At 36.2% G+C, this 16698-nt stretch overlaps 1 protein-coding gene across 1 annotated transcript in view; it reads left to right on the top strand.

Moving 5' to 3' along the window:
* Positions 1-16698, top strand: part of LIX1 (limb and CNS expressed 1) — a 242414-nt gene that overhangs the window by 204674 nt on the left and 21042 nt on the right. The window contains exon 5 of the mRNA XM_053700474.1: positions 5536-5613. Coding sequence (XP_053556449.1) covers positions 5536-5613 — 78 coding nt within the window. The remainder of the gene's footprint in view (positions 1-5535; positions 5614-16698) is intronic.

The raw sequence follows: 16698 nt of genomic DNA, 5'->3' as shown, positions 1-16698 counted from the left end.
ACTAGTTCAGCCCCCTATAATATACAATATATGTGTTGTTTTTGTTGATATGCTTGCACACATGTATAAATATGTTAAGATATTATTTTTTTTAAATGTCACTTTATAATTTTGATGGGTCTAATTGGATATGAATTTATGGGGCTGTCTTATTCTGAACTGGGGGAGGGGTTAACACCTTATTTAAACACTGTTTGCTCACTATTTGTTTGGTCTGATGAAGGGGTGATTGATCCCCGAAACGTCACATTTTTTGCTAAATAAAGCACCTTTTTGAAAATCCAGAGAGTGCAAGCTTCATCTGTACTGCATTACTTCGTGCCTGCACCCTGGTAGATGCTTTTTAAGTGAGAGATAATATATATATATATATATATATATATAATATGGCTGTTCTGCACTTGTTGGCTTAGGAAGGCTGCTGCACAGTCGACGGGAGGTGGTACCATGAAGGTAACAATGACATGTTTCGGCAGGCAGAGAGACAGCCCGCCGCGCGGCCACCGCACCAACACCTGCCTCTCTCTCTCTGCCGCTCTCAGCTGCAGCCTGCAGCCGGATGTGACGACTCTCTCGACCCTCTTCCCCCCTCCCACACAAATCTCCTCACTCTCTCCTGCAGACTCCCTCCCGAGTCTCTACCCGTTTTGTGGTAGCAGACTGAAATAAAAAGTTTGCAAATAGACTAAGTGCTCATGCTGCTAACAGAGGAATCCTATCACATGCTGCTGGCTGATCAGCTCGCTCCTGTAACCCCCGGGCTAAGGCCGCTAAGTGCTCCTCTGGCCAGCTAATGTTTTGTAAGTCTGCTCACTGCTGGACCAGGAGAGCGCTTAGCCCGGGGCATTTGAGGCTAGTTCCGGGACACGGGACACAGAGCCTCAGACCGGGACTGTCCCGGTGAAACCGGGGCAGGTGGCAACCCTAGCTGCTCCTGCTTGGTCTGAATGTAATTTCTTATAGGATGGGGCCACAGGAGGGGGCAGGCCGAATAACAATCACACAAACTGGTTAATTGTTCCCACAAAAATGCAGCAGTGGGGGGGAGTATAAAAAAAAGAAAATATTGAAAAAAAAATTAATAATAATAATAGTTTTGCTTTATAGAAAACCGGGATTTATAGGGAACCGGGCATTACTTTTTTTTATTAAATAAAATCCATGATTTTCCCAGTTTTCCAGGGCGTATGGCAACTCTACTTTTAAGGGACATGGATGCCAAATTAAATTTTTTTTGTTTATGATTAAAGGGACAGTCTATACCAGAATTTTTATTGTTTAAAAAAAATAGATAATCCCTTTATTACCCATTCCTCAGTTTTGTATAACCAACACAGTTTTATAATTATACACTTCTTACCTCTGGTATTACCTTGTATCTAAGTCTCTGCAGACTGCCCCCTTTTTTCAGTTCTTTTGACAGACTCACATTTTAGCCAATCAGTGCTGACTCCTAGGTAACTCCACCTGCATGAGCATAGTGTTATCTTTATGGCACGCATGAGCTAGTTGTGAAAAACTATCAACAGGCATTCAGATAAGAGGCGGCCTTCAAGGGCTAAGAAATTAGTATATAAGTCTACCTAGATTTAGCTTTTAACTAAGAATACCAAGAGAACAAAGAAAAATTGATCATAAAAGCAAATTGGAAAGTTGTTTAAAATTACATACCCCATCTGAATCATGAAAGTTTATTATTGACTAGTCTGTCTCTTTAACCCCTTAATGACCACAGTACTTTTCCATTTTCTGTCCCTTTGGGACCAAAGCTATTTTTACATTTTTGCGGTGTTTGTGTTTAGCTGTAATTTTCCTCTTACTCATTTACTGTACCCACACATATTATATACCCTTTTTCTCGCCATTAAATGGACTTTCTAACTATACCATTATTTCCATCAAAAAACACCCATGCTAAATAGTTTCTAAATTTTGTCCTGAGTTTAGAAATACCCATTGCTTTTTTTGCAAGTTAGAGGGCAATAAATACAAGTAGCACTTTGCTATTTCCAAACCACTTTTTTTCAAAATTAGAGCTAATTACATTGGAACACTGATATCTTTCAGGAATCCCTGAATATCCCTTGACATGTATATATTTTTTTTTAGAAAACATCCCAAATTATTGATCCAGGCCTATTTTGGTATATTTCATGCCACCATTTCACTGCCAAATGCGATCAAATAAAAAAAATGGTTCACTTTTTCACTAATTTTTTCACAAGCAAACTTTAGGTTTCTCACTGCAATTATTTACAAACAACTTGTGCAATTATGGCATAAATTGTTGTAAATGTTACTCTGGAATCCCCTTTGTTCAGAAATAGCAGACATATATGGCTTTTTTGGTAATTAGAAGGCCACTAAATGCCACTGCGTACCACACGTGTATTATTCCCAACAGTGAAGGGGTTAATTAGGGAGCATGCAGGGAGCTTCTAGGGTTAATTTTAGCTTTAGTGTAGTGTAGTAGACAACCCCAAGTATTGATCTAGGCCCATCTTGGTATATTTCATTACAATAAATATACCGAATATCACAAAGAAAAAAATGTGAAATAAATGTGATAACAAAAATCATAAAAGGAAAACCAAATAAAGTTCTTAATCAAGGATATGTCTGTGTCCTCTGGATGAGTTTTTCAGCTTGTGAGCATATCTCACTGAGGAATGCTAACAAGCTGAAAAACTCATCCAGAGGACACAGACATATCCTTGATTCAGAACTTTATTTGGTTTTCCTTTTATGATTTTTGTTATCACATTGGTATATTTCATGCCACAATTTCGCCGCTAAATGCGATCAAATAAAAAAAAATGTTAAATTTTTCTCAATTTTAGGTTTCTCACTGAAATTATTTACAAACAGCTTGTGCAATTATGGCACAAATGGTTGTAAATGATTCTCTGGAATCCCCTTTGTTCAGAAATAGCAGACATATATGGATTTGGTTTTGCTTTTTGGTAAATTAGAAGGCCGCTAAATGCCGCTGCGCACCACACGTGTATTATGCCCAGCAGTGCAGGGATTCATTAGGGAGCTTGTAAGGAGCTTGTAAGGTTAATTTTAGCTTTAGTGTAGTGTAGTAGACAACCCAAAGTATTGATCCAGGCCCATTTTGGTATATTTCACACCACCAGTTCACCGCCAAATGCGATCAAATAAAAAAAAACGTTCACTTTTTTACAAACTTTTTCACAAACTTTATGTTTCTCACTGAAATTATTTACAAACAGCTTGTGCAATTATGGCGCAAATGGTTGTAAATGCTTCTCTGTGATCCCTTTGTTCAGAAATAGCAGACATATATGGCTTTGGCGTTGCTTTTTGGTAATTAGAAGGCCGCTAAATGCCGCTGCGCATCACACATGTATTATGGCTAGCAGTGAAGGGGTTAATTAGGTAGCTTGTAGGGAGCTTGCAGGGATAATGTTAGCTTTAGTGTAGAGATCAGCCTCCCACCTGACACATCCCACCCCCTGATCCCTCCCAAACAGCATTCTTCCCTCCCCCACCCCACTATTGTCCCGCCATCTTAAGTACTGGCAGAAAGTCTGCCAATACTAAAATAAAAGGATTTTTTTTAAGCATATTTACATATGCTGCTGTGTAGGAGCCCCCACCCTCCCTGATCCCCCCCAAACAGCTCTCTAACCCTCCCCCTCTACCTTATTGGGATAATAAAATATATATATTTTTTTCTGTAGTGTAGCTTCCCCCCACCAAAGACAAAACTCCCAGAGCCCTTAGATCGTTTTTACATATATTCCCTTCTCCCTTTCTCCCACTTTTTAACATAACATTTTTGTGTAGTGAAACAGTTCCCACCCACTCCCTCCCTGTGCACGCGCCCACCCGCCCGCCGCCCCCGTGCACGCCCCCGGTGACCCCGCCCCCGATCCCGCCCCCCTCTTACTGGAAGAAGCCATCGATGGCCGTCCACCCACCTCCCACATCGGCTCCCTCCCACAAATGATTAAGCCATCAATGTCCGGGGCAGAGAGGGCCACAGAGTGACTCTCTCTGCATCGGAGGGGTAAGAAAGATTATTGCAGGATGCCTCTATATCGAGTCATCACTGCAATAACCAGAAAGCAGCTGGAAGCGATCAGGATCGCTTCCACCGCTTTCCAAGACTGACGACGTATGGCGTAATTCCTCGGTAGTTAATTGTATTTTTTTTTGAGGACGTACACAGTATGTCGTCGGTCGTTAAGGGGTTAAGCATGCAATTATAAAATATATTGTATTTATTTATTTTTCTTAGTATATTTTGTTAAAATGCATACCTAGGTAGACTCAGACTCATCAATGCAAAACTGGTAGCTAGCTGGCTACATACATACATATGCCTCTTGCTATTGGCACACCAGATATGTTTAGCTAGGTCTCAGTAATGTATTGCTGCTCTGGACCTGATTATAACTGTGTGTTTAACCCCTTTACAGGGGGTTAAACACATAATTATATGCAAGCAATTGTGCAATAATAAAATGCTGCATATGTTATGCTGACACTTTTATATCCCTGTAAACATTTTGGGCCAGATTACAAGTGGAGTGTAAACGTTTGCGTGTGAGTGATATCGGGTTTTCACGTTTGTTTGTGCACAGGTTAAATTGCTCTGGTATTATAAATTGAAAACAAACGGGATTGCTTGAGTGCAATTCAAGTTAACTCTTGTTGGATTAGGGCGTCCTCACAGCTGTTTAGAGGAAAAAAAAGTATTGCAAAACACATCAAAAATACATTACAAAGTACACTCACACTCATAATAACACCTTCTAATAAAAATTATTACAAAGTATATTGCAAAATAAATAGATATTCTCAGATATATCTGTATATATCTATACCTACATATAATCAACTATATATATATATATAGGTATAGATATATATTGTACCAAAATACCATCCAATATATATAGAAATACGTATTTATGAATAAATAAAACATATTCTTGTATGTGCAAAACATCGGAACGTGAAATATTCATATTTTCATGTCGGGTTTATGTGCAAGTTTGGTGTTTTGCGTTTTTTCCCACTTCTTTTGCTCCTTGGACTTCTTATGGGGGAATAGGTTATCACGCGCAGAATATTGTAAGTTCAGCGTTTTGCGTGCATTGGGTTAGCGCGAGAGTGAAAACTTTTTACTTTCAACTCGTAATATCAGTGCAACCCGACGGGCGCAAAAAGTTTACTTCTAGCGCAATTAGCTCTCTAGCAAAAGCACTAAATAGCGCTCCACTTGAAATCTGTCCCTTTATAGGGAAATACATTTTGAGTTTAATATTCTACTAAAACTTTTGTGGAAATCTTGTTCTGATATATGATAATATAGGCAAATATCCACAATAATAACATTTACAGCTTTTGTTTTATAGTGCGTAATTAAAATTCTATTTTCTTTATTGTATATTATTTATATTTATTTATTATGATGTTTACAGTTTTCTAAAGTTCATTGTTAAGCTACTAGACTGCTCTGTAAAAGCAATGATGCTTCATTCTCATGCATTTTTATTACAGGAACTGATGATAGTCTTTCAGCTTCTGCACTGGAACGGAAGTCTTAAAGCTCTCAGAGAGACAAAGTGCTCCCGTCAGGTATGACATTATCCAGGGCTCACTCTACATTCATTTCATAAACGCACACACTATGCATCCGTTTGTTGATTGTTTTTTAAGATTTGTAAGGAGTAAAGAAACATCTGTGATTCATAACTATTTAAATGTTATTTAAGATGGCAAAGCAAGTTTTCTAAATTGAGATGCAGTAAAAACTTAACTTAAAAAAAAAAAAAAAACTTCCATTATAGCGAGAATCTTTAATCTTTAACTATATCACCACAGGGAGCAATGTGAAATTCTAATAATTAGAAAGAAAGCTTAAATGTTGTTTTAATCAGCACAATAAAAACCTATTCTTCTGGGGAACCAATAAATCAAATTCAAAGTAACTAGATGCTTGGCAAATGCATAGAGTCCAATTTACCTACCTTGTTAGCTCCAAACCATCATGTTTTAATTGTGATAACTTGAAAGTTCCATCCACAAGTGCAGTTTGATTTTATGACAGCAGCTTTTTTTTTTTTTTTCAGTTCAAGAACACAACTATAATTGAGGTTGTTATTAAGAGAATAATATGTAGTTTCAGAATAAGTCCTTAACATAAATGCAGATTATATAGGTTTTACTTAAATTGCCATTATTAGCCACAGCAGCATATGCTTAAACATTTTGCTGAGATCATAGTGAAACAGATAATGGAAAACCATCATCAATTATTGTTAAAAAAAAAGGACATACACTGACACTGACTGAGTGCAGTGCCATTAAATATTATATTGCAAAATAGTCTATAAACATTTAACTTTATTGTACATGTACAAAATCCGGAATTCCAATATACAGAATTATTTCAATATCCAGACTCTTTAATTGGATTTTCTTTAAAAATAAAATTATTAAAAATGACCATTTTCCCCCACCAGTAAATCAAAAACCAAACCAAATACACAGGCAGAGAAGACTGTGTTCTAAAATGCAAATGATAGTCTAAAATACCTTTCTGAGGGTACTATGTATACAGAAATATTAAAATGGATATAAAACTACCTTTAGGTTGTATGTATAAGCTGTATTATGACATAAATATTGCCTAAATGATATAAGATACTGCTGTTTACACTTGGTCCCATTTTACAAATGCAAATATACAAATATTCCAAAATCCATACTATTCTGAAATCCGAACCATTTGCTCTCTCAACCAGTATAGATAAAAGATTTTGTACCTGTATCTGCACACAGTGCCAACATTTGATTCAAAGATGTACATTGTTTCCTATAATCAGTGGCATTGATTCAAATTAGATTTTTACAAAACTACCATATACAAAATAAAAGAAGTCCTATTGTAGTACCACTAATTATTGCACAAGCAATACACATTAAAGGGAGGGTACATATACATAACTTAGAGTAATGGACAGTGTCTTTCAGGAAAAGTTTTACAGTCTGTCCCCAAAGCCAATGTTCCTTATATTGTGAAAAGCAAGAGTTACTGCTATGTCTTTCATCTGTGTTTCTCTGTGGCTTTGAGCAGTCATTGTTATGCATTTTGTCAAATATAACTTGATTAAATCAGATGGCATCGCTGGATGGATAGCCGCTCCAGGATAACTCCAGTCATAGCAACCAGAAGTATGGGGAAGCAGATACAAACTCCGGTAGCCAGTGAGACTTAGAGTGCCACAATGCGGTCAATCCTACCGCAAGATATAGAATAATAGGAAATAAGTGTCTATGATTAAACGCCACTAGAGGGTGCGAAACACATCAGACATTCTGCAGCTATATCTGTATCATGTTTTATACAAACTCGTTATAAACTGTTGCAATAAATCAGGTGTCATGTTGACACAAAGCTAAAGGTTTATGACTCATCCCACTCTTTTTACCAGAGGCCACACATTCAACCAATACCTCCCTAAAAATACAGATGCTGAAATAAGTGATGAAATGACTTCAGCGAGTCACATTGACAGGATCAGGACACATTGCATCTCTCAATAGGGTTGCCAGCAGTCCTCCATAAAAATACTAGACAAATTGTAGCAGTCTGGGCACAATGGTCTATGGGGTCATTCAATGCCCCCTCCCCCAAGCTTGACCTTAGATCCCACTCGTAATCCTACCTACCATGTATATTTTTCACAACCAGACAGTCATTTTACCAGTGTCATAGGCACTCAAAATTCTGCTGTGTAGGTACTGCATTCGCCAGTCGGACTCACTCTGCCCCTGCACAACAATAAAGGGATAACTGTTCATGTGAGTGCCATGCTGCAGACAGTGCTGCTCCAATGTGCCACCCCCCCAATCTGTCACCCTAGGCAACTGCTTTGTTTGCCTAGGGTATGATACGCCCTGGCATTTTATCCCTTGGCTGCAAGTAACATAACATTGGTTTCGAGTAATAAATGAAAACAATCAAGGTTTGACCCCCTTGACTGTCCCTCACTTTGTTTTGCTTCATATTTGTAATGCACCGAGGCATAGGAGGTATTATATATTGAGCACTAATGGACTTATAAATCTGGACTGGGTGCCTAGTATTTTGGTGAAGATTACTACTAAAATACTGGACTGTTGGCAACCCAACGACATGGCAACCCAACGACATGTGCAATTATGGTATTTCTTTGCTTTTAATTTATTACTGAAGTTTAAGTATATTATATTTCACTTATTACATTTTATGTACATTTGCAGCATCTTCAAAATGAATCAAATGTAGGGCTCTTTGCTCAATGTACCTAAAGTTATATGACTGCACCTTATATGCACAAAGGCTTAAGCGTACCCCTGTGCTTTTTATGTTTTAGCAGACTGATTTATTGAAAGAATGATTTTATATGTGAAAGGCACAAAAAGACACTGCTCCTGAGGTGGTGACTAGCCACATAACCAAATGCTGTCTCTTTGTTTATTCCCATTCTTAAGGAATGCAACAAAACACAAAATCAATTGTTTATTAATAGAGAGTTAAACAGAATTTTACCACCAAAGCTAATAATTTAAAAAGACATACAAGAATATTTATTTCATCTTCAAACAAAATAAAACAGTAGCACTTCAATATGCTTTAAATAAATGGGTATTTATAAATATTTTGTTTTTGCAAGTTTGGGTGTTAGACATGAGAAGGCCCTGCTCTAAGTAAGGTTTCAGTAAAACAAATTGTTGTAAAATAGGAACATGCAAATAATTTGAAATTCATCCATACCAGCTGAAAGGTACTAGCTCACCCAGACATATACTGTCTGTCAGTCTCTAAAAAAGGGAAGAAAAGAGCAATTCTTATGGGAAATGCTTCCTGATGGTCTCTCTTTAAATAACAGCTGCAACAGCTTCCATAGTGAAGAGAGTCTAGATCAAGGTAAGGTCAAAAATGACTTTCATCAGAAGAGCAATTTCTGTACTTATTTTTGTCTGGAATGCTGTCTGACAGGAGGTTCTCACTATAGTAGCTCATCATTTGGGGATAAATATCAATGGCATACTTATGGAATATTCCTCAGTAGCAGGTTAGAATTAGATTTATAAATACTGGAATGTTGAAGGAATTTTAGAAAAAAGTTACCTGTATGGTTATTGAGAATTTGTTTGAGATTCTAAAGTTGGCAAAATGGTGATTAATGCTTCTATATACAGTCTTGATGCTTGTAATGGGATAACTACTTGCAGGGCCGGATTTACCATTAAGCAGAGTAGGCATGTGCCTACAGATGCCTTCCACAGAGGGGTGCCCGTCTCTCTGCTCCATATGCCTTTTCTGCACATCTCTGCAGCTCTGCCCTCACTTACCATAGTAGATAATAACTTTGCCCTAAACAAAGATGGCCACCACGCTGGCAGGTCCGGTCCATTTCTCCAGTGAATGCGGACAGAGCAGCCAGAGCGGCCTGAGAGTGTGTGGTGGTTGGTTATTTTATGGGGAGTGACAGTGAGTGACTATTTGTGCACTATTACAGAGCTCTCTGAGTGCATGGTGGGCATGGTATCAGCTGCAGCAGCTGTGAAAATAAAAATGACACATTGTACAGTCAGAGGGCAGTCTTTCATATAAAATACCATAGGTATTAATTATTATTGCTAAAATGCAAAATGCCAGGGCTGTTAAACAGGATAAACACACTTTAAAAAAAACAACTCACCCTTGGTTCATTGTGCACATTGCAGGCTAGGTAAGCAAAGTTTCTAAATTAAATTCCCAGTCTAGACAACCTGCACTTTTCTTGTATACATAATACATACACAAAAAAATACTGTTCTGACTGGAATCTCATCATACTGGTCAAATACTGTCTGGAGTGTTTTGTTATAGATCATGGACTGCCTTTTATGTGGCAAAATAAGCAGCTGCTGTAAAAAAAAAAATCATAATTCTATAAAGTTTTAGGATGTATCTATAGGTTCATACATGTGAACGGGAACGTGTGGAGGGCGCTTTAGTTTTTGGTGCCTACAGGCACCTGGGCTGTCATTCCGACCCGGACTACATGCAGTTAATAATTACAAATGCATTAGGATATTCATGTAGCAATACCACTTGGTCTTACTATTTATTATCAATTTACCTTTTATGTTTTATGAATTATCTTACAAATTCCACAGGTGCTCCTTTAAGAGACAGGAATCCCCAAAAATGTATTTCATGATTTGGATAGAACATACCATTTTAAACATGTTTTCAATTTACTTCTGCTATGAAATCTGCTTAATTATCTTGTTTTCCTTTGCTGAAGGAACAACATTGCACTACTGTCAGCTAGCTGAACACATCTAGTTAGCCAATCACAAGACACAAATGTGAGCAGGCACCAATTAGCAGCAGCTCCCACTAGTGTAGGATATGTGCATATTTATTTTCAACAAGGAATACCAAGAGAACGAAGTATATTTGAAAATAGAAGTGAATTTTAAAGGGTCTTAAAATGGCATGCTTTATCTAAATCGTGCAAGTTTATGTTTGACTTTCCTATCCCTTTAATCATCACAGAATATATTATATTAAAATATACATATAAAGACAGGGGATAGTTGGTATTAATAGGGCAGGAAATAGGGAGATTGATAGTCTTAAAGGGATAGGTGTTATATGGTTTTAAATGTGAATGGGTTAAGGGGTAGATTTAAAATTGATGTCTGTGCCACTGATATTAAGGGGTATTAAAACTCCTTTTTTGTGTGACTGGTATCAGGGGGTTACAACTAAAGACTATCTCCCCTTGAAGACTACCTAATCCCCTGCCCCTTTAAGACTATTTCCCTCTACCCCTTTAAGACAACCTCCTCCTACACATTTAAGACTATTTCCCCTTACCTTTTGAATATTTTTTCCCTGTCCCTTAAAGATTATATGCCCACTACCCCTTTAAGAACACCTGCCTGTATAAAAGTATCTACCCCTCTTGCCTTGCTCTTTAAGGCTACCTATCTTGTGCCTCTTCAAGACAACCTAGAGTGCTAAGCCAATGGTGCTCTAAATCGAAGGTACGTTAACATGAAGGTCAAATACTGGAGTTTGTCACTAAGTTTTAAACTATGTTTTTCTATATGACAAGGTGTTGGATTGGGAAGGGCTTAAAGGTGTAAATTGTTTGTGTGTTTGTATGTGTGTAGATATGTGTGTGATCTCCAAGATCACTTTAATGCAACATGCAACTCACCTCTTGTATTTCTGGCATTAATGTACTTTGGATACAATGCAGCTATATTTTGTTTGCCAGATTGTTCAATGTTAAAAACCTGTTATTCAGGTGCTTGTAAATATAGAAACATAAAATCATAGCTATTGACAGCAGATAAGAACCATAGGCCTATCAAGTCTGACCATATTTTCTATAAAGTGCAGGTTTGTAGGATAGCCTTATGCTTATGCCAGGCATTCTTGAAGTTACCCACACTGTTTGTTTTCACCACCTGTAATGGGAGTTTATTCCATAACCAGTCAATCACTCTTTCTATATGTTATATTATTAAATATATATTTCTATATACATCCAATACTGTTCATGTAAAATAAATATCTATACCTATATATCTATAGGAATAGATATACAGGTATAGGTATATATAGATATATATAGAAATATGTAGTTACAATTTAAAGGAAATTACCTGTATTTGAAGAACATTGGAATGTGAAATATAACAAACTTATTCACAAAATGTATTGCCTTGGAATAGATGCTAAGATTGTTAATTGTAAAATAATCTTATTCACAAAATGTAAAGATAGACGACAGAGGGTTTCAATTAATGGAGTACATTCAAATGAGGCATCAGTTACTAGTGGTGTTCCCCAAGGGTCAGTTCTTGGGCCTGTTTTGTTTTACATGTTCATAAGTGATATTGAGAGTTGGCTTAAGGGGAAGGTTTGCTTGTTTGCTGATGATACAAAAATTTGTAACAGGGTAGATGTTCCAGGAGGGGTTGATCAAATGAACTGTGATATTAAAAAACTAGAGGACTGGTCAAATAAATGGGATCTGAAATTTAATATTACCAAGAGCAAAATTATGCATATAGGATCCAAAAACCCAAAGGTCAATTATAGTCCCAATGGTACATTACTGACTGTAACAAAAGAAGAAAAGGACTTGGGGATTATTATTTCAGATTATTTAAAATTTGGTACACAATGCAGCAGTGCAGCCAGTAAGGCCAGTCAAATACTTGGTTGCATTGGAAGAGGTATTAGCAGCAGAAATATCAAGGTTCTTATGCCACTTTACAGATCATTGTTATCAAGCCTATTTCTCCTCCATGGAGTTTGAATCTGGTTCTAAGAGTCTTGCAGTCTACAGCCTTTTAAACCAAATGCTTTAGTTAGATATTCAGTTGTTATTGTGAAAGGTTTTAATTTTGTTGGGTATTTACTTGGCTAGGAGAGTATCTGAATTGGCAGCTCTGTTTTGTGAGCCTCCATATCTGATGTTTCATCTGGACAAAGCTGTCTTACAGACTATTTTCCTACCTAAAGATGGTTTCTTCTGAGATTATTAACCAAGAAAATTGTGATTCCTTCCTTATGTCCTAACCCAAAATATTCAAAGGAGAAATTATTATATAACTTGGATGTAGCTTGGGCATTAAAGTTTTATTTATAGCTATCTAAAAACTTCCTGACAGTTTGTTTTGTTCTCAGGGAAACGTAAAGGTCAGAAAGCAACTTCTGTTGCCTAAACTTCTTGGTTGAAGATTTAGATTCACAGAGATTACTTGGGGGTGGGACAGTCGCCACCTTTGCATAGTACAGCTCATTATACTTGATCTGTGACACTTTATCATTTTGATGTTTTTACCTCAGCTGAGGCAGCTTTTGGCAGGAAGGTTCTTTAGGCTGTAGTTCCTGGTATATAGGTTCCTGCCTTTCATTTTTATCTAACCAATTATTTGTGGACTCCACAGCTTGGGTATAAGTTCCCACAAGTAAGGAATTGAGGACTCTCAATGGTGGTGAGAGTGCATGAACCTGCCCTTTTCCATTGTTGGCGGCAGTTCTAGTTTGCACTTATTTATCCTACTCTCTTTCTTACTTCTTCCTCCTATCCTTGACAACACGTACTACTGAGAGGGAAGGGGAAGTAGGAGGGATACTTAAAGCTCTGTTGTAGGGTGTCTTTGCATCTTCTTTGTGGCCAGGAGAAAGGAACTTATCAGTTAAGAAGAAATTATGTGTTTTTTTGGTTAGCCACAGCAGCTGAGTAGTGCTGCTAGTGAGGCACTCTAGCTGTATCGCTTTTTTCTTTTCTCATCTGAGCTATGTGTATTAAGGTTACAAAGTTCTCCTTGCAAGTCTTATTTTCTTGGCAATGTAACATTTTAGTAGCCCTTCTTTGAATGGATTCTAGTGTCTAGTCAAATCATGCTGTGAGACAGAATGACACACTGATTTGAGTGTCTTTTCCAGATCACACTATCAAGTTATATATGGAATTCTGTATAATGTGCCTATATAAAATTAATCTGGCAATTTGTGTTATTACAAACTAACATAATTTATTTCTAAAAAATATTGGTAAATGGAGTACCCTTAGTAATCCCCTTGAGAAAAATGAGTTGTGTGCATTCTATGAACTAAAGGGAAAATAGAGCTCATCTTCAGATTTTTCCAGGGCTGCTTTTAATTCCCAGTCTGGCCCTGACATCCATATATATTCTAATTCATAAGTTCTCTTCCTCTGTCATAACAGTTAGTAAAGTGTCATAGAGTCTATCATTGACTACTGGAATTTTATTTTCTAAATAAATAATTTTGCACTTTATGATGTTAAACTTTAGATCCCAGTAATTTGTCCAATCCTTCATTTTTTATATCACTTCTCATTTTTTCCACATTCCCAGAACTCTGTTACAGACACACCTTCCCCATGAGCCATCTGGTTGTATCACTAATAAATATGTTAAAAAATACAGGCCCCAAAACTGCCCCCTGGGGAACACCACATGTAACTGCCCCCCTCTAATGAATGCACTCTATTAAATAAGAATTTCTGCTTACTATTGCAATACAGTTTGTTTGTTGTGTGGGGCAGTGTCAAATGCTTTGCTAAAATCTAAACAAGCTAGATCTACTGCTCACTTTAGTTACATAGTCAAAGAAATGTGATATGATCTTGCTCTCTATGTAAGTCAGAATTTTTTCTTTTAAAAAAGTTTTCATTAATTCCTATACTCTTGAAGTTAAACTGACTGGCCTGTAGCTACCAGAGCATTTTTATGAAGAGGGACTTGCTGACTTCAACTGTTTGCTTCTACTGAGCATGCTCAAAAAAATATATCAAAATAAGTGACTTTAAACTTTATATCTCAGCAGCCATTTCTCGACTGATGCAGTATTTTTTTTGTAGGTTCAGGTAATTGTTTTCAATGTTAAAGGGACAGTCAAGTCCAAAATAAACTTTCATGATTAAAATAGGGCATGCCATTTTAAACAACTTTCAAATTTACTTTTATCACCAATTTTGCTTTGTTCTCTTGGTATTCTTAGTTGAAAGCTAAACCTAGGTAGGCTCATGTGCTAATTTCTTAGACCATGAAGTCCGCCTTCTTATCTAAATGCATTTTGACAGTTTTTCACCACTAGAGGGCATTAGTTCATGTGTGTCATATAGATAACATTGAGCTCACGCACATGAAGTTACCTAGGAGCCAGCACTGATTGGCTAAAATGCAAGTCTGTAAAAAGTACTGAAATAAGGGGGCAGTTTGCAGATGCAAGGTAAATACAGAGGTAAAAAGTATATTAATATAACAGTGTTGGTTATGCGAAACTGGGGAATGGGTAATAAAGGAATTATCTATCTTTTTAAACAACACACATTCTGGTGTTGACTGTCCCTTTAAGAGATAAGGAACAAATACCAAACCAATAACTTCACAATTTCGGCATCTGCTGTTACTCAGAGTGCTCACAAAGTGCCACATTTCAAATAACTTTGTTTACACAATTGAAAGTTACAGCAAAAATGTCCAAGATACAAATAGAGCATGTAATTAAAAACACATTTTCCAATTCACCTATATTATCAAACTTGCTTGATTCTCCTGGTGTCATTTGTTGATAAGCATACCTTGGTAGCATTCTACAGCATACTTAGATTTCAAACGTTGCCTTTTGGCCTCTCTAGGGAATGTGGAACAATCACAATTTTTGCAGCAAAATCAATGTATTCTACACCAAAACAAGAAAAATGAATCATGAACTAGTATTACAATGTCCTAATTAATTCATTAATTATTTTATTTATGGGAATTAAATAATCTGCTAGTTATGTATTAAACTTTAGTGGCCTATCCTTGTTTTGTTAGCATTGTATATTATTGTTTACATATACAGTATAATAATAATAATAAAGATAAACAACTTTATTGGTCAAGTATCAAGATATTCTGTGGTTATACAAGGATTGTATACTTTTGTTTATAGCTACACAAATTCTTTTTTATGTTTATTATTACGATTAATATTATTTAATTTTTTATTACATTTTTTGCTATTGTTTTGGATCATTTTAATATAACTAGCATCACATGTTTGTAGTTCTCATATTTTCTCAATTGTTTCCCCTAAAATGATATGTATCTTGCTTAGGTTAAACATATTTATTTTTATCTGAGGGTGAATATATGATGAGATTGTTTGGGAAGTAGCATTTTTGTGGTACAAACAGATAATTGAGGTGGTTTTGATGTGTTCAAATTGTGATAGGATTATCAGCAATGGATTAGGCTCATATTTAATTGTTTTTATTTGGAGTTAGAAGAAAGTTAAGGAAAACTGGAAAATGATGAAACACCATATGTTTGTGATTATCTTGTTAGGAATCTGCTTTGTAGTATAAATATAATAAATTGAATTAGATTGTATGTAGAAGCTAGCTCTTGGAAATTATATCAATAAATTGTAAAACTAAAATTCAGCTTAATACATTTTTACATTAACAATTTGAATCCTCATACTTAACTGTAAAATGCGGACTCAGTATTTTCTATAAACAATGTGACTTTTGTTGAGTTTGTTAGAACACAACACCACATAATCTAGAATTATATAAAAGATGAAGTTAAAGGGACACTGAACCCAAATAATTCATTAATTATTTTATTTATGGGAATTAAATTGTCTTCGTGATTCAGATAGAGCATGCAATTTTAAGCAACTTTCTAATTTACTCCTATTATCAAATGTTCTTCATTCTCTTGGTATCTTTATTTGAAATGTAAGAATTTAAGTTTAGATGCCGGCCCATTTTTGGTGAACAACCTGGGTTGTTCTTGCTGATTGGTGGTTAAATTCACCCACCAATAAACAAGTGCTTTCCATGGTTCTGAACCAAAAAATAGCTTAGATGCCTTCTTTTTGCAAATAAAGAAAGCAAGAGAACAAAGAAAAATTGATAATAGGTGTAAATAAGAAAGTTGCTTAAAATTGCATGCTCTGTCTGAATCACGAAAGAAAAAAATTGGGTTCAGTGTCCTTTAACTTTATTAACCTTACCAATCTATTTAAAGCCCTCTATAAAAACATCATATGGAAGCTCAGATGATTTTTGGCTTCACTATCTAATTAATTTGCATTGTATCACAAAATCAATTTTAAAAGTGCCTGTATTAAAG

Source organism: Bombina bombina, chromosome 2 (assembly GCF_027579735.1).
Source record: "Bombina bombina isolate aBomBom1 chromosome 2, aBomBom1.pri, whole genome shotgun sequence".
In the NCBI taxonomy this organism is placed as follows: Eukaryota; Metazoa; Chordata; class Amphibia; order Anura; family Bombinatoridae; genus Bombina; species Bombina bombina.
This window is presented reverse-complemented; position numbering and strand designations above follow the sequence as displayed.